This window comes from Zalophus californianus, chromosome 3 (assembly GCF_009762305.2).
Source record: "Zalophus californianus isolate mZalCal1 chromosome 3, mZalCal1.pri.v2, whole genome shotgun sequence".
Classification (NCBI taxonomy): domain Eukaryota; kingdom Metazoa; phylum Chordata; class Mammalia; order Carnivora; family Otariidae; genus Zalophus; species Zalophus californianus.
Window position 1 is genome coordinate 316,484 of NC_045597.1, and position 23,905 is coordinate 340,388.

The following is a 23,905-nucleotide window of genomic DNA, read 5'->3' on the forward strand; positions in this document are numbered from 1 at the left end:
GTGTTCTCCTGGGTGTTCTCTCAGGTGATCCCCTGGTGTTCTCTTGGGTGTTCTCCCAGGTGTTCTCTCGGGTGTTCTCCCAGGTGTTCTCTCAGGTGTTCTCCTGGGTGTTCTCTCAGGTGATCCCCTGGTGTTCTCTTGGGTGTTCTCCCGGGTGTTCTCTCAGGTGATCCCCTGGGTGTTCTCTCAGGTGTTCTCTCAGGTGATCCCCTGGTGTTCTCTCAGGTGTTCTCCCGGGTGTTCTCTCGGCTGATCCCCCGGGTGTTCTCTCGGGTGATCCCCCGGGGTGTTCTCTCGGGTGTTCTCCCAGGTGTTCTCTCAGGTGTTTTCCTGGGTGTTCTCTCAGGTGTTCTCCCGGGTGTTCTCTCAGGTGATCCCCCAGGTGTTCTCTCAGGTGATCCCGTGGGTGTTCTCTCGGGTGTTCTCTCGGGTGTTCTCCCAGGTGTTCTCTCGGGTGTTCTCCCAGGTGTTCTCTCAGGTGTTCTCCCGGGTGTTCTCTCAGGTCATCCCCCAGGTGTTCTCTCAGGTGTTCTCCCGGGTGTTCTCTCAGGTGATCCCGTGGGTGTTCTCTCGGGTGTTCTCCCAGGTGTTCTCTCAGGTGTTCTCCCAGGTGTTCTCTCAGGTGATCCCCCGGGTGTTCTCTCAGGTGTTCTCCCGGGTGTTCTCTCAGGTGATCCCCCGGGTGTTCTCTCAGGTGTTCTTCCGGGTGTTCTCCCAGGTGTTCTCCCAGGTGATCCCGTGGGTGTTCTCTCAGGTGTTCTCCCAGGTGTTCTCTCAGGTGTTCTCTCAGGTGATTCCCGTGGGTGTTCTCTCGGGTGTTCTCCCAGGTGTTCTCTCAGGTGATCCCCCGGGTGTTCTCTCAGGTGTTCTCCTGGGTGTTCTCTCAGGTGATCCCGTGGGTGTTCTCTCGGGTGTTCTCCCAGGTGTTCTCTCAGGTGATCCCCCGGGTGTTCTCTCAGGTGTTCTTCCGGGTGTTCTCTCAGGTGTTCTCCCAGGTGTTCTCTCAGGTGATTCCCGTGGGTGTTCTCTCGGGTGTTCTCCCAGGTGTTCTCTCAGGTGATCCCCCGGGTGTTCTCTCGGGTGTTCTCTTAGGTGTTCTCCCAGGTGTTCTCTCAGGTGATCCCCCGGGTGTTCTCTCAGGTGATCCCCCGGGTGTTCTCTCGGGTGTTCTCCCAGGTGTTCTCTCAGGTGATCCCGTGGGTGTTCTCTCGGGTGTTCTCTTAGGTGTTCTCCCAGGTGATCTGCCTTCTTCCTGTTTCTTATTTGGGTCACATGATAACACCTCTGGTGGTGGGAGTGCCAGGTGAAAACCATCCCCAGGCTGAGGTTTCCTGTGGCCCTGAGGGCATCCTGAAGACCGTGTGCTCTCTTTTGTGTGGCCCCTGCTTATTGGTACCTCCTGTCTACTGTGCAGATGCACAGGGATAATGTTCTAGGAGGGCTCAGGCCCAGCTTGGGGACAGTTCGGGTCCTGGTCTTCACCAGTGTCCAGGGGCCCTCTCTCTTCCAGAAGTTTCCATAGTACCTCACTTTAGTGTCCTGCATTAAAAACACCTCTGCGTATTCCTGCCCTCTGTGTTCCTGTTACATTCTTCACCCTCCTCAGCTACCTCCTCACCCTTGTGCCTCTACTGTAACCTGTTAGAGATTCCTGAAGCAACCAGTAGAAACAAAGCATAGGGGAGCAAAAGGCTGGGGAGCAGAGCTGTGCTGGAAGGTGTGGGGGAAGCACAAACCCTATAGTTTCATTATTTACCTGCCACAGGCGGTCTTCCAGCCACAGATTCCTGTTATTCGAGGGGCCCCAGATGCTGCGTGTGTTGTGGGGGGGTGGAGAACTCCACGGCAGGTGCACCTTGATGACAGACTGGTGTCCCTAAGAGCGGGGCCCTGGCAGACCACATGAGGGGTGGGGAGGGTAGATCCATGCGTGTGGCTGGAGGGTCCCAAATGCACAAGGCCAGGCAGGTGTCCCCTGAGAGGGGCCACACCCACCAGACCCACAACCATTTCAACAAGGGGAAGTAGCCAGCATGGCTGGATCTTCAGTTTTCAAAAGGATTTGAAAGAAATGTGAAACCTCTTTATTTTTAAATGGCATCCACTAACTCAAAATTTAGAACTGTCTCATTGCCATCTTTGACTGAGGGCCCTGGGCTGAGACCTGAGGGTAGCACCCAGCAGAGGATGTTCGGTGGGGCCACAGCCTGAGGTCACAGCACTTGAGGGGCTGTAGATCTGTGTATTTTCATGAGAGTGTTGGCTGATGATGGGAAAGTGTCTTCCACTCAAAGGCTCAGAACATTTCAGCTTCCTGACAAATGAACATAAAGGTCAGGGCAGGGGCACCTTTCTCTAGTGGGTAAATGGAAGGTAACTGTAGGACCAGCAGGGGTGCCCCTGCTCAGGATCATGGGTGTAGACCCGGTGAGAGTACAGCCCTTCTCTGATGTGGCTCTGGCAGCAAGCCGGTGGACCCCTGCATGCTCACTCAGGGGCATTAACTGTTTTTGTTCGAGCCTATTGGTCTGTTAAGAAACGTTAAAAATAATAGTTGGATCCTGAGGTTGTAAAACCAGCCAGCACAGTTCATCACGGTGGACACGCTCTGCTCTCCTTTACTGCTAGAGTGACCGCTCAGGAAGGGATTGGTCACAACCACCGGTGGCTCTGGCTGGCCCAGCCTTCAAAGGTCCCTGCAGACCGGGCTGTTCCTTTATCTGGCCTGCCCTGTGTGCTTGTCTATCACATTTCTTTTACTCTTCTCCAATCTGGGATACATGAGTGTGGAATCAGAATCAAAACTTACTTGGTGGGTGCAGCAGAGTATCTCCTGTAGCTGCCCCATGGTGCCCACAGCACACAGCTCCCTGGCCGTCAGGGCTGTGACAGATTTGATAGTGTGATGGCTGCATGGTGTCAGACATTCTGTCACTGGACTAATCCCATGATTCAGATTATCACCAGTGTGCCTGGATGGAAAGGAAGAGGAAAGACTCTTTACCTACTAATGTATGAGCTCCTGAACCTGAGGACATGTGTGTGCCCTGGGTAGTCCTGTAGGAGCTCCTGAACCTGAGGACACTGTGTGTGTGTCCTGGGTAGTCCTGTAGGAGCTCCTGAACCTGAGGACGTTGTGTGTGTCCTGGTATAGTTTTCCTCACATCCTTAAGGCTTAGAAACAACAACTTGTGTCTCACAGCTTTGGGGCCAGGGATTTGGGGCCCACAGGTTGGGCTGGAATTGGCTGGATGAAGCTTCTGTACCGTGAGGCCTAGATGGGACTGTCGCAGTCTGCTAGTGGATGGGTTGGACTGCAGCTCCCCAATGTGTGCCTCATGTGTTGTGGGTCCATAAAAGTATTGGGAGGTCGTCTGTGCTCGGGCAGCCCCCGCCCACATTTGTGCTGTCCTTCCAACAGTGGCCTCAGGGCTCTGACTTCTTGGCTCATGGTGCCGTGCTTATCCCAGGGACCAGATGGAATCCGCAAGGCTCTGTCCTTGCCCAGTCACTGTTGGACAGCCCAGACCCCAAGGGGGGACGCTGGGCTCACATCTCAGGGGCAGGAGGGTAGAGGAACCCATGACTGTCTCTCTTTGGGTATTTGGCAGGGTCTTTGAAAGCTGAAGTGCATAATCAGCACTCCTAAATCCCTACCCAGCTGGTCATTTTATTCTTATATGTACTGGTCTATTAATTTGAGCAAACATTTACAGGATGCTTACTATTTGCCAGACTAGTGTGCTGTTTCAGATGCTGGAGGCAAAGAAAGGAAAGAGACCCAGTCATGTCTCAGGTTCCACAGGGAGGAGACAAGCGAGCAGGCCGTGTGGCTGGAGGCTGTGGGTCAGAGGGTGGAGGCCTGGCTGAGGATCTCGGCAGCGTCCCAGTGAGGACTGGGGGCTGGCTCTGCTGTCATCCTCGGGGGGTCTTACCAGGCTCCTTCCGTGGACGTGGGCCATCCGGGTATCTGAGAGCCCCAGCCGTGAGTCGGTGTTAGGAGTGGACATGCCGGTCCGAGTCCACGGTAAGCACGGATGGGGCACAGAAGGCAGAGCCTCCTTGTTCACACCACCTCTCTGCTGAGACTCTTCATGGCGTTTGTAATTTGTGCCCTGCTCCTCGTGATGGACAGGATGAGAAGTTGCCACGTGAAGCATGTTTTTGCACCTCAGAGAACGAACACAGATGCCTGCCCAGCCCATCATTTCCTGCCTCCTGTGTGAGGCTAGCAGAGGGTTGCTCTAGAACAGTGTTTCCCCTGGGGGATTGGTGCGCTTCCTTTCCAAGTAAATTCTGAGAAGTGTGCCTTCTGCCATATTTCCATTCGTGCCTTAGCTCCCAGGGAACTCGGAGCTCAACTGATCACTGAGTCACACATGTTGGGGCGGGATAGGTAGAATTTTCCTTCTTTTCATTATATTTTGAACTCCTAATTTCCATGTGAACAGCCTCATTTTCTTAAGGATTTTCTTATGGGAGGGTGGTACGCACAAGAAGCAGAGGGAGAGAGAGAATCCTCAAGCAGACTTCCTGCTGAGCACGGAGCCTGACCTGGGGCTCGATCCCACGACCCTGAGATCATGACCTGAGCCGAAACCAAGAGTCGGACGCTCAACCAACTGCGCCACCCAGGCACCCTGTGAACAGCCTTATTTTATGCTTGTCTTTTACCTGCCCCTAATACCTCTTGGAGGAAATCTGAAATGTGTGTTAAGTAGTTCTTCCTGGATCATGATCCCCGGAGGCAGAGGATGCAGGTGTCCGATGCTGTGGGGTCCAGGCAGATCAGCATGGAGTTTTCAGACTAAATCAGTGTGCAGTAGGGGAGGCTGCTCATAACTTGATTTAGAAATCCAGTTTTGTCTGTTTTTATGGAGTTTTGTTTTATTTAATATCAAGGTATTCGGAAATATATTCAAAAATATATATTCAGGGAAATAGGATATTTTAGTCAAGAAATTGATCTTTCTGGGGAAATAGACTCTTATGTTGTTATAATGAGCTATGCTGGCTACCAGAATCTGGGCCCATTTAAGTATTCTGAACCAGAGTGACCTGCCTAAATTCTCCCAAAATGTCCCCCTTCCACAAGTGGAGGCCACTGGGCTGGGGAGGGTCCACTGGCGCCGTGTGGCTGTGGTGGATCTGAGAGGTGGAGCGGAGGAACCCCGAGGCTCACAGCTGGAAGGAGGGTTCTTAGTCAGTAGAGCCGTCAGTCTGTATGCTTCTCCTGATGCACCTTCCCTCCTTCCTCCACCCTTCTCTTCCTGGGGATCTTGAGGGCATACCAGCCGCTGTGCTGGGTGCTGGAGGGCAGCAAAGAAGATCAGACCCCTTGGAGGTGACGCGGCTGAACATGGTCACCAGCGCCACTCCTAGGGCGTTGGGGTCCATGGCCTCCAACAACCCTTTTCAGGTGTGGACGGCCTTGTTCCTTGGCACCCTTGAGGCCGTCCAGACTGGGCGGAGGCTTCTTTATCAGGCTGGACGCCCCCCGCCCCCCCGCCCAGTGGCAACGAGGCATGGGCGTCCACACGTGGGTCTTCTCTTTTTCTGGTTGAGCGGAAGGCCCAGGGGATGAGGGTTCAGCTTTTCTGGTACAAGAATCATTACCGGTGGTGGTTCGGGAGCAATGACGCTTTCAGGTCACAACCTCTGTCTTCCTTACCCAGGGCTTGGTTCCTGGGTGTAAGAACCAGTTTGTTCACTCAGTGTCTTTTGTTTACCGTTTTTTAAGGGCTGCCTTTTACTTCTGTTAGTAGATTAGGTGTTTGGAGATAGAACCAGGTTCCAGATCGGTTGTCTTCATCAGATCTGGTTGGCACATAGTATATGTTCTAGACATGGTCAGTAGGAGAAAGAGGCATGAAAATGATTCTAATTTGTTTCTTAGAATGAAACCAAGGATTACTTTTCTGTTACCTGGTGGCCGCTTTTTCATCCGTTCACTCAACACATAATTCAGCACCTGCTGTATACTTACTTTCCTATGTAAATGTCTCCACGTGCTGGGAAGAGGGACATGTTTTTCCTCAGGGACAGAAAGACACTGTAATACGCAGCCGGGCCGGGAAATGACCTCTAGCCTTTGGGATAAGTAGTCAGCGTGGAAGGAGTGGTAATATCTTCTGAATATGGTCAGGGTGGAACACCCGAGAGCTGAGAGGCCCACCCCAGTCTGTGGTGGGGCTCCAAGCAAGCAGAGATTCGGGGAAACTCCTCATTCTCAGCCTGTTTAGTCCAGATCGGCGCCCAACAGTAAGGACCCTGGGCAGAGGACGTGGCTGGGGGTGCCGCCCGCTGCTCCCAGACCTCCTGGTCCGAGTGGCTTGTTGGCGTCAGCTCCGGTCAGCCCATTGCTCTCTGTGGCGCTGTCGTCGCGGCCCCCGCCTGGGGCCAGCAGGGCGTGGGGGAATGTGGCTCAGTGTGTGTTTACATACCGGCGTTTCGCCAGGTCAGGTGTCTCCCGTTCAGGCTCACCTTTCCCTTCTCTCCTCCCAGGGCCCACCTTGAGGAATGTCAGCGACTATTGCTTGTGTTCTGAGGTTCTTTGGAAAATAAACAGGAACAAAATCCCAGTTCTGTATTTTCTACCAACGATCATCTCCCATGAGACTTCCAAACAAGTTTCTTTTCTCCTTATAAGAAACACAGGAACTTGGAACTAAATATCTCATTTACTGTAAAAAAAAAAAAAAAATTCCAAAGGGAAGCATGGTAAGCCCTGATTCCCAACATAAAGGTATCAGCTGGGAAGTCCGCAATGTCAGGCTGGTTTTAAGGTTAAAGATTTGTGAATGCTGTGAAAGCGACAGTTCCCAAACGAGAACCGGAAGACAGAAAGTGCCTGTTTTGGGCCTGGCGTGTGTGAGGGGACTGCCTCGTCGGGTCAGCTCGGCGGAAGGAGCCCTGTGTCTGCTCCTCTTGCCCCGTCTCTGGAGACGCCCGCAGACCTCGTACCCTCTGGCGCCTGCGGAATATGGCCACACACTCACACACCCTGCATGCTTGTGCATTGACCCTTCCTGTCTGCCGGAAGTCTTACAGCTGACTTGAAGCTTGGCTCAGATTCACGTGCCTCTTACCACATTGGCCATGTTGTCACGTGCTCGACTCATGTAGACATGGTGTGTTTGGAGCATTATAATATTGTGGGTCTATGAGAAAACATTGCTGTTTCTCTTTCTTTACCCTCTAAGAGCCATTGATGATTCCCAAAAGAAAAACCCCTGGAATTTTTTAAATTAAAACTTCTTGGAGCTGGAGGAGCCTTGGAGAGCTCGTGTGTTCCCGTTCTCTTACAGTGGGGGAAACTGAGGCCTGGAGAATCAGGTCTCATGTTCTGTCTGTGCAGGAAGGGACCACATGCGCTGATTACAACTGGTGCTCTTAGAAATCCTGAAGGGACACGCTGGTCAGAAATAAGGTGAATACAGACCCCCGTTGCGTGGGGGCTCCGTAACGACGTTAAATGGAAGGTCAGGAAAGCTTCAAACAAATGAGTTCGTCTCTGCCCTCTTGGAGGCTCTGGCAGGCCGATTTGCAAACTGGCATCTTTTAAATGAGCTGGTTTCCTCCAACTGAGTTAGAACGGCTGTTTTTGTTGGGAGTTGTGCAGAGGAGGGTGTATGCCCTGGGCAGCTTTGGTGCTCAGTTCTGAGGAGCTCGTGCTCTGGTTCAGGTTGGTTTCTGTTGCTTTTTCAGTTTTGACAAGAAAGAGGCAGTTTGGTGCCTTGTGGTGCCACAGGTGTTACTGGCTGTGTCTGGAGGGTTGTTGGCACCGTCTGGGCTCTCGGAACTGCCCTGTCTTCCCAGTGCTGGGCCGGCTGCCTGCGGGCACCCCGGAAGACCCGGAGACAGGGAAGGCCTCTGGGAGGCAAGAGTATGTCTGAGGCTTTTCTTCCTCAGAGGAGACGTCACCTGGGCGTCCGTGTCCCAAGCTGCCCGTGAATGGGGCTGTCGACTTGCTGTTCATGCTAGTTGTGAGCTTCCAGGAGAGGACGCTAGATTGCGGTGTTGATAATGATCTCTAGGCAGACCCAGGGTCCCACGAGGAGTCGAGGAGTTGTGGCGTTTTCTGCTGGGCTGGCTGGGCATGCTGCTGCCTGAAGGTTTCTCCTTCCCTGTGGAGGAGGGGCCGTGGGAGGGGGACACTTGACCTCCAGCAGGTCTCCCATCGGGACTTTCTTCTAACTGGCTAATTGCTCTGTATTTAAACAGCGGGGCGGGGGGGGGGGGTGCCCAGATGGCTCAGTCATTGTATGTCTGCCTCCGGCTCAGGTCATGATCCCAGGGTCCTGGGATCGAGCAGGCTCCCTGCTCAGCGGGGAGCCTGCTTCTTCTCCCCCCGCCCCCCGCTTGTGTGCTCATTCTCTCTCTCTAGCTCAAATAAATAAAATCTTTAAAAAAATAAACAGCTGCAGTCCAGAGTTTTGTCAATAAAAGAGTCCTCCTTAATTATTGCCCCAACTTTGACCTAATAATGTCAAATCAAATTCAGAATAAAAAAGCAACCCAGGGAATGAATGGCTAAGCAAAATGTGGTCCATCCATACAATGAAATATCAATTAGCCTTAACAAGGAAGGAAATCCTGACACTTGCTACAACACGCACGAACCTTGAGGGCATTGTGCTGAGTGAAATAAGGCAGTCACAGAAGGGCAAATACTGAATGATCCCACTTCGTGAATTACCTAGAGTAGTCGGATTCACAGACGGGTAGGTGGAAGGGTAGGTGCTGGGGGAGGGGAATGGGGACGTGTTTAGTGGCTGCAGTTTCAGTTTTGCAAGATGAAAAAGTTACAGAGATTGGTTGCACAACAGTGTAAATATACTTAAGACTACTGAGCTCTATACTCAAAGGTGGTTAAGATGATACATTTTAAGTTATATGTATTTTACATAATTTACACATTAAAAAAATTAAGGGGGCTAATGTGAATAAAATCCTAATTCATAGGCTAATGGATTCCTGCTTTTATCAATTTTTTTTGGAGGTTATGTGTATGTTACCTTGCATTCTAACATCACACATGCTATTCTCTTTGATATTTTGACTTGTGGTAGCAAGAAAGACATAAAGAGCTAATGAGTGTACAAAAGAGAAAGCAGGTGCATTGCTATGAAATAAATTGATTATTTGGAAATGTGCTTGTGATTAACAAGGGAACGAAATAATTCTATGCTAAGTTGATGGTATATTTACATTTGATTTTTAGGTGAAGCCAAAAATCTTCCCACATACCCGGGGCCAAACAAGATGCGAGATTGCTACTGCACTGTGAACTTGGACCGGGAGGAGGTTTTCAGGACCAAGATTGTGGAGAAGTCGCTCTGGTAATGTCGGCTGTTGCTTTACTTGATCCGTTTTCCTCTGTGTAGCAGATACCCTGAACACAGGTGCTGTTTGCCGCTGTCCGCGCTGCTTGGCGTGAGCCGGGTGCTGGAACATTCACACGGGCTCCCATGTCCAGGACAGTTGTCACTGACGTCTTGCTGGCAGATGATGTTCTTCCCAAATGCTCGGGCTGCCCAGGGCTGAGCAGCCTGCAGGTGCGTGGGGGAGCTGTTGCTCCTGGGGCGCGTGTGGGCACCTTCTGGTCAGAGATGAGCTGAAGGTATGTACCAAACACAGCACCAGACAGGCATTTTGAGAGGTGAGTATTTGGGAGGCTTATTTTTTTTTTTTACCACCTTCCTCTAAATTTTCCTAGAGAGTCATATCTGAGATGGGCATGGAGGTAATACTCACTGAGGAAAGGGGGCCTGCAGAGTGCTCACTGATAGCGTTAGTAAAGGTCCAGTCAGAAGGAGCAGCACCTAACAGGTCCTCAGATTGAGGAATTTGCTACATGATGAGCACATCAGCCCCTCTCAAGGTCAGCTGCTAAGGGCCACTCACCGCTGGAGGGCTTGTCCAGACACAGATGTCTGCCCAGGACATGTAGGGTGGGCTGTAATTTGCATTTCTGACAGTCTCCCTGGGATGCTGCCCCTGGACCACACCCCAGGGACAGGAGGTGAGGGCACCCTGACAGCAGTTTACATAGCAGGTGGGGAGAGAGGACCCAGAAATGGCGTGTTAGCAGGGGGTGGGGATTGTGGTTTGCAGCCCACGTGAAGCCAACAAGCCAGTAGTGGGGTCCTGAGCAAGTACGTTTATCATCAAGTGTTCAATGGAGTGGAGAAGGAGCCCCACGAAGCCCGTGACTCCACCTTCAGGGTTAGAATTATGGGTTGTGTGGATCATGCAAACAGCTATTTTCAGTTTGAGAACATTTTTAGCAGAAGAATTATATCCTTGCATATTGCTCCTTCTCAGAGGGAACAAAGAGTGCCTTCTGACCACTGACTGAACTTTGTTTTTACAAACCTGTTAGGGATTTCCTGCTCCTGAGATGTGGAGACACCTTTCATTGTCTGTCTGCACCGGTGCCCCTAGTACTGGGGGGCGCCCCTGAGGCTGAGTGGCCATAGTTGTGTGTGTGCCGGGCATGCTCGAGAGTCTCTGAAATAATTTGTTGAAGAAAAACGAAAAGCCTGAAACATTTGTCAGGAGTCAAGTCTGGCTTTGGGACTGGTGATGAAGGTGATGCCAGGGATGATAATGTTACTGTAGCGTTTTGGGTTACTTTCATTATCCTGACACCAGATAAACCCTCTGTGTTTGCACAGTTAATGTTGAGGCCCGGAGGTCATAAACCTGGAAAGTAACTGTGGTCTTGGGGAAGCTGAGCCCTCCCCAGACCTGCTGAGCCAAGACCTCTGGGAAGAGAGTCTATTTGGGAACCTCTGTTTTAGGCAAGGTTGAGAATGGGGGCCACAGTCTTCAAAACATTTTAGACAAGTTTAGAAATGGAAATCGCGGTTCCTGGCATTGGTGGTACTAGAAAATGTGCTTCTGGAGCAGGAAAGGGAGGCTCAGAGCTAAACAAAGATAATGATGTAGTAATGCTGTCCTGTCAGAAAATCAGCCATCTGAGAAACAGCCAGAATCAGGTGGGAGCCCCCAAAATGCTGTCACAAGGAGCCAGTTAACTCTATAGTCAGTGCACTGAGGTAATGGTCCAGACTTGGAGAATTCCTGCTCTCCTGACAGTTTTAATGAGCCTGACTATTTTTGTTTATTTATTTATTCTCTCAATGAATATTTATTTATTTTTTAAAGATTTATTTATTCATTTGAGAGAGAGAGAGCGAGTGCACGTGTGCTTGAGTGAGGGAGGGGCAGAAGGAGAGAATCTGGAGCAGATTCCCTGCTGAGCCTGGAGCCTGATGCGACCCCAGGACCCCAAAATCATGACCTGAGCTGAAACCAAGAGTCAGATGCTTAACCGACTGAGCCACCCAGGTGCCCTTCAATGAATATTTATTGAGTGCTTCTCTAATATACCAGGCAAGGAGAGGGTGCTGTTAACAGAAAGTTAAACCTGACAACAAAGAAAGACACAAACACAAAATAATTCCAGGAGCTTAAAAAATATGGGTGCATTTGGCCATTTAGTATTGAGGCAAAACCTGTATTCATACTGGTGGACCTTGTGAGCTATTTGGCTATAATCGTGTTATCACTTAAATGGCAGCTCATTGTCTGTTTGCTTAAGCTCAAGGCTCTAGGATGATGGGCTGGCAAGGTCGGGCTCACGGGCAGCTGCCCATCCTGGACGGCACGACGCATCTGTCTACCTCCTGCTTCCAAAACAGGGATGGGGAAGGTTCCATCATGGAGGAAATCACCATTTTGTCCAGTAGAAGGAGCATATCCATGTTACATGCACACGAGAAGTTAAAACCAAGACCTCCTAAGTGCTGGGTTGGCCCGCTCATTTGCAAGACTATTCCACGAACTACTAGTGTTTTCGTTTCCTTTTGTCAACGTATGTGATTATTGGGAGGAAGACATTGCCTACCTTTTCCCACAAAATCCCCCCAAGATGTATGAACAGCTCCTGGCCGGCAGAGGAGCTGTCCCAAACTTCCTGATCTGACCTTCACCTTCCCCAGTGGCCACTCGGAGGGGGGGCCGTGCTGAGCCTCTCCCCACGGCCGCTCCGGGTCCCCCGCCCACGGTCTACCTGCTCTCACCTGGTTTCGTGGGGAGGGGGAGAGTGGCCACCTGGTGCTGGCCTGCGGGCCCCTCTTGTCTTCCTGCAGAGGCAGAGCTCTGGCAGCTCCTTGCGGCTCCTTGCAAGCCAGTGGGAATGGTGCTCACGCGGCTCAAAGGGCCTTTATGTCTGGAGTGTTAACGGCAGGTCACAAAGCTGTGTTCGCAGTAAGGTTCTCTTTTGTTCCAAAAGTTGGGATTGTTCCAAAATGGTCTGGAATATGTGGACATAAATGTCAGTGTGGTTATTTTGCGGGGTTAGTGGGATTATGGGGGATGTTTTTGTTTTTGCTTTTTTACATAAGATTAGAAGTTAGACGGTAAAATAACCGCTTTCTGGAGCACAGTGAGGACGAGCTAGCTCATCACCGTGTTTACCGACACGGCATAATTACAGCCCTCACATCCTGTCATTCCTGCTGAGAATGTTCCCAAAGGAAGGGTTGTTCTCAGGCGGGATGGGTGCGCACTTCCAACCTGGAATTAAAGGAGGCTGTGGGTCCCTGACATGACAGCACCTTTCTTTCTGCTCATACTGAAGAATGTACCAGCTCTGCGGTGTGCTGGGTGTGACTCCAGCAAGGAGGACCCCGTAGCTCCACAGTTTTGAGGGGGAGAATCTGTCTGGGGTCTATGGTTTGGGAAGACAGACTCCATTTTCTTGGAGGTTTTTAATAAAAACCACGTTGCCGATGAGCAAACACCGATTTTGGTTTATGAGGCTGTACACAGAACAGTTTCTCCTAACATTTACTTTTATCTTGAATTTCTCCAGTTTAAGTTTAAAAAAAAGTCTTTTGGACATAAATGCAGGCTTTATGCCCAGACAGTCCTTGCCAGCTGGAGTAGGTGAATTTATGCCCCACAGTCTTGGGGTGCTCCAGGCAGGGATCCATCCCCCACCACACCATTCTGGGGTGCCCCAGGCGGGGATCCATCCCCCCACCGTTTTGGGGTGCCCCAGGTAGGGATCCATCCCCCATCCCACCCCACCATTCTGGGGTGCCCCAGGTAGGGATCCATCCCCCCACCGTTTTGGGGTGTCCCAGCTGGGGATCCATCCCCCACCCCACCGTTCTGGGGTGCCCCAGGTGGGGATCCATCCCCCCACTGTCCTGGGGTGCTCCAGGCGGGGACCCATCTCTCCATGGTCCTGCAGTGCTCCAGGAGGAATCCCCAGTGTGGGTCCTGGTGCTTGGGGGGAGGAGTGTGAGCAGCTCTGACTGCCTTTCGTCCTGTGCCTGCCCGATGCTGACCTCAGGCTCCTTTGGCCCTGCCTGCCAGGCCACCACCCTCAAATGTCCTCCATGTCTCTGTGATCAGCAGCCACCATGGACCCTTGGGTGCTTCACTGCCCACATCCCAGCACAGAGCCCCTCGAGTGCAAGCAGTGATTGGCCCAGTGACCCTTCTGCCCAGCATTGGAACAAATACTGTGATCTGACCTCAGACTCTCTCCTTCCTGGCAGAGGCTTACCTACATGCCTCCTGTCCCTGCTGCAAGTGTGCAGAATGCCACACGACACGACACGCATCCTTTGGGGATCGGAGCGGCTTTCTGTCCGGGAGCTGCCCCTCCCTGGAGTGACATGAGTCGGGGTTGGGGTTCAGCACAGGGGCTGAGCATCCTTCCTCCCAGGAAGATGCAGCATCTTGTTGGAAGGGAAAAGGCTCTACGGCGAAGGCTCGTGGGTGCTGGGGAGCCATGCCATGCAGGGATTTAAAGGAGGTCTGAAGGAAGTGAGAAGAAACCAAAAGGTTTTCCTCCTGCCTCTGAGGCTCCTTTCTGGAACCGTGTATCACAGGCCTTCCTGGTACCCGTGCCTGCTGCAGATGGAGACGCGACGCTTCCATCTCTGCGGTCCCTGTGGGCGGCGCCAGCACTCGACTTCCTTGGTGTTTCTCATTCTTCTCCTGTGGACCTTTGCACAGTATTTGGTTTAATGGAATTTTAATCCAGCTTTTAGTTAATGACGTAACAGGCACATTTTATTAGCTGAACTCTGATCTCTTTGGAGATCTGGAGGCTGGTGCTCTTTTTGGAGAACTCACCCTGCCTGCCTGGCTTCCAGTCCATGTTGGGCTGTGGGGTGGGCGGAGTTCCCTCTGGGAGCCTGGACGCTCTGCCCCAGTGTGGCCTTCTGTGTGGCATGTCGACCGTCGTGAGAATGGTCCTCTCACAGAGACATTCAGAATGGGGTTCCTCATTCTTGGGCGTGTGCAGCCGTTCCATCTATATCCCAAATCTGGAGCAGCTCAGGCAGCCCCGCTCCTCGCTCCTCTGCCCAGATGTTGGGAAATGGACTCGGGTGTTTGCGAAATAGCCTGAAACCAGAGAAAACCAGGTGCACAGCTGTTTTCTCGCGAGCAAACATCGTGGCCGCGGGGCTAGCTGCCAGCCTCGCGCAGATGCTGGGAAATGACTCATGGAGAAGTCCGCGGTTTGTCCGCCCGTCCCAGATGAGGCCCTGTCTGAGCCTCTGGGCTGCACATCTGGGCTCTGGGAGGAGTAGGAGGAAGGCGGGCGGTTTCCCCTTGTCGGCGCTACTTACAGATCAGCTCCATTTTCAGCAAGAGGGTGTTTGATTTTGTGAAACTCCATTTGAGCTTCTCCCAGTAATTACTGAGGGAAAGAGCCTGTCACTCTGGCCAGCCTTAGGGGCGGATGCCGCTGCATGCATTAATTTCCTTCTGTCAGATAGCAGTATTTAAGGCAAGCCAAGTCCTTTGGGCTGCTTTTTTCTTTATTTGGAAAGAGGGTTCTGGAGCCCTAAGGCTGCAAGTGGGGCCGACTGTGGGGCATGAGTCATGCATCTGACTGCGGCTGACCTTGGCTGGGGACAAAGCGGGGTCTGTGTGGAGAGATACCCCAGGTTATGCTGCTAATGGGAAGGAAGGGGAGGCTGGGGGCTGGGGCCCCCTTTGAGTCCACCAGAAAGAAGACATTGTCTTGCCCGGCACATGGAGAAGGGCGGGGATGGGAGAACACTTCGGTTTCCCTTCTCTTTGGGAACATGCTTCGGACTCTGCAGCCTGCAAAGACGCAAGTGCAGACTCCTGTTGAGCCAGGATGGGGGTGGGGTTTGTCCGAATGACTGTGTTGGTGTGTCCTGGGGTGGGGGACACTCAGGGGTGGGTTACCTGCTCCACTTACACCTCATGTCCACCCTCATGCCCCGACAGATGTCACGTTGCCCGGGCAGCCTCAGCTCCTGAGTGCAGGAGCCCTGCTACTCTGCTGGGGCTGCATTTTGCAGAAAGCAGGACCTTGCCCATTGATGACAGAGAATCTTAACAACTTGGTGGTGTTTCCAGTTGAAAAGGTGTTTCTCATATGCTGTGTATCAGTTATTTATCTTCTAATCTGTAACACAAACCTGAAAGCTCTCAGTGGATTACTGTTCTGAACACGAGAAGGTGGGCATGAATACAACACGGGCCAGAGGCATTTCAACAAAAGTGCTCACACACGTTTGGTTGACGCTGAGCTGCACCGATGATTTAAACGTTGCCAGCAAAAGCAGGAGGTTCGTTTTGCCATCACACGAGCCAAGTTTGTAAATGTTGGTAAGACTGTGCTGGTGGGCGTGTGGGCTGAATCTGTCCTCACTCTCTGGAGGGTCGCACGGGGTTGTGCACCAGAGCCTCCCACCATCAAGCACCCTTCCGCCAAGCACAGGCCCATGGGAACTCCACAGGGACAGGTGGGCGGCCATGTACCAGGCCGCTCTGCTGCGGGCGCCCCTCAGGGTTGGGACGGGTGAGTCAGCAGGTGCGCTCATTCAGACCTCAGGGCTGTTTGGCAGCAAACATTTTGTGTACATATTTGGAAGGTGGTCCATGGCATGATATTAAAGGAAAAAGGGAACTGTGTATTGGGGTGTGTAGTGTAACCCTACTTTTATTGTGAAAATATGTGTCTCCGTCCATATATCTATTCCTGTTCCATATTCATCGATCTTCAGAGAAAAAATCTGGGAGGGTATACCCTATAATGTTAATTCTGGTTTTCACGTTCTGACATCTTTATGTACTTTTAAAATTTTGGTTTTTAAAAAATAGCTTTATTGGGGCGCCTGGGTGGCTCAGATGGTTAAGCGTCTGCCTTCGGCTCGGGTCACGATCCCGGGGTCCTGGGATCGAGCCCCGCATCGGGCTCCCTGCTCGGCGGGGAGCCTGCTTCTCCCTCTGCCTCTGCCCCTCTCTCTGACTTAAAATAAAACATTTCAAAATAAATAAATAAATAAATAATAGCTTTATTGAGATATAATTCACATACCACATAATTAACTTATTTAACATGTATAATTCTGTGGCTTTCAGTGTATTTGGCGTTGTAGCCATCAGTTTTGGAATATTTTCATGTCCTTTCTCTACCCCCGTTTCTTGCGGCACCGGCCCACTTTCTGTCTCTATAGATTTGTCTCTGGGGCATTTCGTGAACATGGAGTCACACAGTATTTGGCCTTTTGTGGCTTCTCTCCCTGAGCATCATGATTTCAGGGTTCATCCGTGGGTAGCAGGTGTCCGAGCTTCACTGCTCTCTCCGTGGCCAGTGACGTTCCCCTGTGTGGACAGACCACACTTTTGTTCATCTGTTCCTCTGCCAATAGACATTTGGGTTGTTTCCAAAGCGGCTGCCTCAGCGGGCTCCGACTTCTCTACATCTCACACTTGGTATTATTATTTCTAGTTAAAAGTTATAGGAGACATTCTTATCCGTGAACGTTCCTTTTTTAAAGCAAAAATTGAGATCATAAAGGAGTAAAGAAGCACAGGGAAATTCTAAGAACATACGCGTGAGTCTATGAATCAGCGTACTGTGGGAAGCAGTGTCTTTGTGGGGTACCCTGCTGAGTCTGGGAAGGGCGAGCTATAGTCAGTGCGGAGCTGGTGCCTGCAGACACAGCCCTCGAAGTTAGGCCCGTGCTCTGTCCGGGACTCCGCCAGCCCCTTAGGGCACATGCTTGCCGCCAAGGCTGGGTGTCCTGGTGCTGCGAGTCACATGGAGTGTGGCTCCCTCAGTCTGGCTCTCTCCTCTGGGCACAGACGCCACATTTGTGTTCCTGTGGCCTCAGAGGTGAAACCTTGCCCCCAGTGGCATGCCCGAGGGTATGGGATGGGAATCCGTGCGCTGCCCATGTATAACACGCGATTAATCTGGAGACTGTGATGACCTCGAGGCTTGTGTTAGTCGTGTGGCTGTGGAATTAAAGGGTTCTGCTTCGTGGCCCATCACCCCAGAGAGGGTTCTCTGGGGTGGGGCCCGGGGAGCCGTGTTTCCTAAAAACCTGTCCAGGTAGTTCTGATCTGCAGCCTGAGTGAATTAGGGTTGGTCCCATGTGGAGAGTAGACAGCCAGAGTCGCGTGTACCAGGACAGGGGGTCCCAGGTGGCGGGTGGGACTGTTGGTGAGAGACAAGAGAGCACAGTCTGGATTCACAGGTGGCCGTCCCTAGAGATACCTGCCACGGGGCAAATAGAAATGTGCCGGTGTCTGACTTCCGTGTGAAGCCTGGGAGGCAGCTGTGATGTGTGTGTGACGGCTTGGTGGCATGGCGTGCTCTCCACCCTCTGACCTTCAGAACAACAGGGTCCCCCCGCTCTGGTCTTGTTCAGTGAGTGAGTAAAACATGCTCAGCCTCTCGGGTATATCCCTAAGGGCAGCTCCCGAGTTGAGCACACTCTGCTTTGCCGTGAGGCGGATCTCTTGGGTGGCTAGAATGCCTTCCCCTTGGCTCTTGCTTTCTTGGTGGTTGTCTGTCTCCCCGTGGCCTGGTCCTTCAAGACCCCAGGCCCCTGCCTGCCTCAGGTGCTTCTGGATTATTCCCTCTGGCACCCCAAAACCCTTGGCCCTGCTGGGACCACCAGCTTCCACCTCAGGTCCTCACCTTCCCACCCGGCAGATCCGCTCTGCACACTCCAGGCCACTGCAGTGCTGTGTCTGCGGAGAAGGGCTCAGGCGGGTCCACCAACGTGGCTCCTCTGTGGCAGTTCACGTCTTCCCTGTCCCCACCCGCCTGGGCTGGCTCTCAGCTGCTGGCTGGAGGAGACAGGATGATCCCAGCACCTCTGTGCCCCGCCTGTCTGCAGGTCGGCCTGCACTGGCTACATACCGTGGATACATTGCTGCTTGAGGGGGAGACCTTTTCCATATTTCAAAGGCCTGACCATCCTCCTCAGCCACTGCCTGGTCTGGGCTGCACCCAGCCCCGAACCTGGCTCCCTCTCCCTGCCTGGCCACATGAGCCTGGGGTGGGACTCAGGCAGCCTGTAGAACGGGCAGATGCCTGCCCACACCCTTGCTCCCAGGGGCTGGTGCATCTCCAGCCTGGTGTGCTGGCATGGAGCTCAGCACCTGTCCTGCATCTGGTTTCCTCATGGGGCGGGGGGTGGGGGGCGTCTCTTTCTTGCCCTGGGAGCGGTGCATTTGCTCCATCTTCCCAGGACTCTCACTGGGCCGTGCTGAGCTGATCCTGAGCTACAGAGATGAAATGTGTGTGCTTCAGCAGCTGGGCTATTTGACTGATACATCACGTGCCTGTGTCTAAGGAGAGTTTACTCTTTGCTGATGGGGCAGTGGTGGGAAGCAGACCCATGGGGTGACCCCCGTCATGCCACCAAAAACACTATTCTAGGGAGCTGTGGCATTGGTCAGATGGAGAGGCACCGTCATCTTCTGGCCACTGAGAGAGAACAGAGCTAATTAAAGTATGGACTGTCCTGACACTGTGGCGTGCATTCTGATTTCAGAGATGCTCAGACGTGGTGGGGGGGGTCATCTCAGAATGGATAAAATATGGGCTGGAGCTGGGAGCCGCCCCGCCCTCCTCCCTCTGTTCTGGGGACGCATCCGGGTCCCTCGCAGTGAGGTTCCGCTGCGGGTCCCACACTGTCCACCTTCTGCACTGTTATTCCAGCTTGAGCAGGAGTGTACGTTCCTCCTCTTCTAAGCGACACAACACACCCCGTTCGCTTTCCTGACTGATCGCGTTTCCTACTTTGGACCTCGGCTGTAGGTGTGTGTGCTGCAGTGAGCTGCTGACCATCTTGTACCCGGTGAAGACTGTCGGGTGCCCTGCCGTTTCCAGCGCAGGTCCGCTAGCTGCAGACCACGTGTGTGGACGCATCTCAGCCCAGCTGAGCAGTTGGGGGGCTGTTTCATGACCTCGACTAGGTTTGCAGTTCAAGCTGGGTCTCTGTGCGCAGGGACTCATGTGCAGGGTCCATGTGGAGGGTCAGTCAGTGGGCAGGGATCCTCTCCCCAGTGACAGGTGTGATTTCACCCCGACTTCTGGGGAAAGAGAGCATGGTCTGAAGCCGGCACGCTGGGTTTGACTGACACGTGTGAAGTGAGGCTTGCCAACCACTGCCCTGCACATTCCAAGTGTCCCCGTGGTCCTGGAGCTTGGGTCCAGCCCGGACACACACAGCAGACGTCATTCTCACTGTGGGCCACTCCCTCGGGGTGACGGGCCTTGGGGCTGACAGCGGGGACCGTGCTGGTAGCCCCATGAGCGAACCCCAGTTCCACATCTCACGCATGAAACACAATGTGGCGTGTCGGTGATCCGTGTGAGAGCGTGATTCTGTGCGTGTGCCCGCACTGCCCGACTCACCTGACAGAGCCCTTGTGCTTGCTTCCCAGCCCCTTCTACGGAGAAGACTTCTACTGCGAGATCCCTCGGAGCTTTCGGCACCTGTCCTTTTACATCTTTGATAGAGATGTTTTCCGGAGGGACTCCATCATAGGTAGGTACTGAAATGGGTGTTTTCTCCGTTTTCTCTGCCTCTGTTGGGCGGGGCCCCGTTCTCTTAGGTGTGCGGCATCTCCCCGGGGCTCTCTGCTCTGAGTCAGCCGTGCCTGCCAGCATTCTTGGCCGGGCTTTTTTGGCTTGTGCTGAGCAGCCCTGGGAGGTGGCAGTGGGTACCTGGCTGGCCTGGTGGTGGCGTCCCCAGTGCCCTGGACGGGCCTCCCTTATCCCCCGTGCCCTGGACCGGCCCCCCGAGTCCCCTGTGGCAGGGATGAGCTGCCTGAGGGCCCCCCCCAACCCTGTCAATGTGCAGAGGAGCTTCACACCATGAGCTCACATGGGAAAATGGCTTCAGAGCTGTCCTTCAAAGTGAGGGTACAGTGACCACCAAGTGTGTCCCCAAATCCCCAGACTGCACCTGACCTGAGTTTGACAGCTCTCCATGGGGATCGGGATGGTATTGGGGTGCTCTCAGAGGCATTGGGGCCTCTCAGAAGTATTGGGGTGCTTTCAGATGCCCTGGCATTTCAGTGGAGCCCTCCTGGAGAGGGAGGAGAGGTGTGGAACAGCAGAGCCTACTTGAATCAAGAGGATCCTTGTGTGTGGGCCCCACTGTGCACCCACGCAGACCGCCACCTGCGTGGGGCTCCTATAACACGCTCCCAACACCAGAAGGCTTTTAAACATGTCTCCGTTTTCTGACATGGGACTAGTCCTGCAGCGATGAGCTCCTGCTCGGCCTCTCTCTGCTGCTGAGGAGTGTGTTACACCCCAGGTACCTAGCCCCCATCCATGCTGGTGGACCCACATCCTCAGGGGCTGAACCTGGAACTCCATAGTTTTGTGGAGTTCCTCAGGTGATTCTTAGAGTTAGAAGGAAACATGTATTGAATGCATTTAACAGGTGCAGGGACTTGTTCTGGGTGCTGTACGAATATGACTCCTTTAACCTTCACAGTCCTGTGCTGCAGGTGCATCTTCAGCTGAGGGAACTGGTACAGACAAGCCAGATGGCTGCTCGGTGTTAGCCCAGCACTCACACCTGCAGCTACGGTCGCAAGTCTTCCCCTCACTTTAGACTATGCATTGTAGACTTCACTTAGAGGCAGGCAGTCATTTGTTGAATGTGAGGCTGTTGGGGAGGGAGAAGTCCAGGATGACTCCTGGTTATGGGTTTGCACCACCAGGTGGGTGATGGGTGCTGGGACATACACAGCGCTGGAAAATGGTACGTGTGGTCCTGGTGGAGGGTGAGGTGGGGGGAGATGGGGATGAGGTGGTGAAGAATGAGTTACTCATCCTAGGATGAGATACCATCTCTTGCCATGAGCAGAAACCCATCATCACCATGTACCACCCTCCACCCATCATGCACAACCAGCCATCCACGCTCCTCCACCATCAGACCACCACCATCCACCCTCCTCCACCATCAGACCACCACCATTCACCCTCCTCCACCATCAGACCACCACCATCCACCCTCCTCCACCATCAGACCACCACCATCCACCCTCCTCCACCATCAGACCACCACCATTCACCCTCCTCCACCATCAGACCACCACCATCCACCCTCCTCCACCATCACCACTCACCATCCACCCTCCTCCACCATCAGACCACCACCATTCACCCTCCTCCACCATCAGACCACCACCATCCACGCTCCTCCACCATCAGACCACCACCATCCACCCTCCTCCACCATCAGACCACCACCATCCACCCTCCTCCACCATCAGACTACCACCATCCACCCTCCTCCACCATCAGACTACCACCATCCACCCTCCTCCACCATCAGACCACCACCACTCACCCTCCTCCACCATTAGACCACCACCATCCACCCTCCACCACCATTATCACTCACCATCCACCCTCCTCCATCAGCAGACTACCACCATCCACCCTCCTCCACCATCAGACTACCACCATCCACCCTCCACCATCAGACTACCACCATCCACCCTCCTCCACCAGCAGACTACCACCATCCACCCTCCTCCATTCATCAGACTACCACCATTCACCCTCCTCCACCATCAGACCACTACCATCCACCCTCCTCCACCATCACCACTCACCATCCACCCTCCACCACCATCAGACTACCACCATCCACCCTCCTCCACCAGCAGACTACCACCATCCACCCTCCTCCATTCATCAGACTACCACCATCCACCCTCCACCACTATCAGACTACCACCATCCACCCTCCTCCACCATCAAACTACTATCTACCCTCCACCACCCTCCACACCCTCCACCCATCATGCACCACCAGCCATTCACCCTCCTCTATCACCACTCACCATCCACCCTCCTCCACCATCAGACTACCACCATCCACCCTCCTCCATCATCAGACCACTACCATCCACCCTCCTCCACCATCAGACCACCACCATCCACCCTCCTCCACCATCAGACCACCACCATCCACCCTCCTCCACCATCAGACTACCACCATCCACCCTCCTCCATCATCAGACCACTACCATCCACCCTCCTCCACCATCACCACTCACCATTCACCCTCCTCCACCATCAGGCCACCACCATCCCCCCTCCTCCACCATCAGGCCACCACCATCCACCCTCCTCCACCATCAGACCACCACCATCCACCCTCCACCACCATCACCACTCACCATCCACCCTCCTCTACCCTCAGACTACCACATCTACTCTTCTCCACCATCAGACCACTACCATCCATCCTCCTCCACCATCACCACTCACCATCCACACTCCACCACCATCAGACCACCACCATCCACCCTCCTCCACCCTCAGACCACCACCATCCACCCTCCTCCACCCTCAGACCACCACCATCCACCCTCTTCCACCATCAGACTACCATCCACCCTCCACCACCATCACTACCCACTGTCCACCATCCACCCATCATGCACCACCACCATCCACCCTCCTCCACCCTCAGACCACCACCATCCACCCTCCTCCACCCTCAGACCACCACCATCCACCCTCCTCCACCATCACCACCCACTCTCCACCATTACCTACCATCATCACCCTTCATATGTTCTCCACATCCCCCACCCATCAGGTAACATTTACCGTTCTCCAGCCCGCATCCTGTGTCCCTTCATCCACCATTTCTGTTCTACCACCCACTGTCATCCAACTACTTCCAGCCCCAAATATGTCCCACCACCCAGAATCTGCTTGGTGTATACCCATAAAGCTGCACTCATTCGGGACTCCCCGTCCCCATTTATATGTGTCCTAGCCCTGGGCATATATTTCTCATTTTTTGGAATGGAACCATGTGACTGGGTTTTCTTCCACCTGAAGAGGGTAGCTCTGCATGGTGCAGGACAACAGGATGACAGATACCAGCCTCAGGCCGGGGAGGCCCTTCTTCTGCAAAGCCTGTTGGTCGGAAGGGAGCATTCTTCCTGTTGCACCAAAAGTTCCTTTTACCTTGTGCCTCCTGTGGTGGGAGCCACCATGAGCATGCTGCCCCTCCCTGCATTCCTAGTCCAGCAAAGATGGGTGGTGCTGCTGTTGACCCATTCATCCCTGGGTGGAGGTCTGGGCTGTTTCCAGTTTTTAGTGATTGTGAATAAAGCTGCCAGGAATATTCTTCTGCATCTTTATATTGACACATGTTTTCATTTCTCTTAGAAGAGACCTGAGAGGCAGATTGCTGGGGTGTATTGAAAGAGGCCAGAATTTGCCACTCTAAAATATGCACTTTGGCATAAGGTTTAATTTGAGCTGAAGGCAGTTGAGAATAAGCAGACACAAAGATCTCCAGCCTGCCCGAAAAGCAGGACATGAATTTGTGCAGAAGTTAATCACCAAGACAACTCTAGAGCCCTCTTAGGCTGGAGGTGACACTGGAGGGGTCTACATGACCCACCTTTGTCTGCCACTGGCCCCTTCCTACATGACCCACCTTTGTCTGCCACTGGCCCCTTCCTGCAGTTTGCCCCTTCTCAAAGCCCTGGAAGTCCAGTGGCCTTTCCTCGGTCTGTCTCTTTGAAAATTTGTTGTTGTTTT

The 23,905-nt window shown here is 53.2% G+C and overlaps 1 protein-coding gene across 2 annotated transcripts in view; it reads left to right on the plus strand.

Annotated features, from left to right (window-relative positions):
• RASA3 (RAS p21 protein activator 3) overlaps window positions 1-23,905 on the plus strand; it is a 115,430-nt gene that overhangs the window by 38,577 nt on the left and 52,948 nt on the right. For both annotated transcript variants that reach the window (XM_027589505.2, XM_027589506.2), the window contains exons 2-3: window positions 9,224-9,341; window positions 19,756-19,859. In XM_027589505.2, coding sequence (XP_027445306.1) covers window positions 9,224-9,341; window positions 19,756-19,859 — 222 coding nt within the window. The remainder of the gene's footprint in view (window positions 1-9,223; window positions 9,342-19,755; window positions 19,860-23,905) is intronic.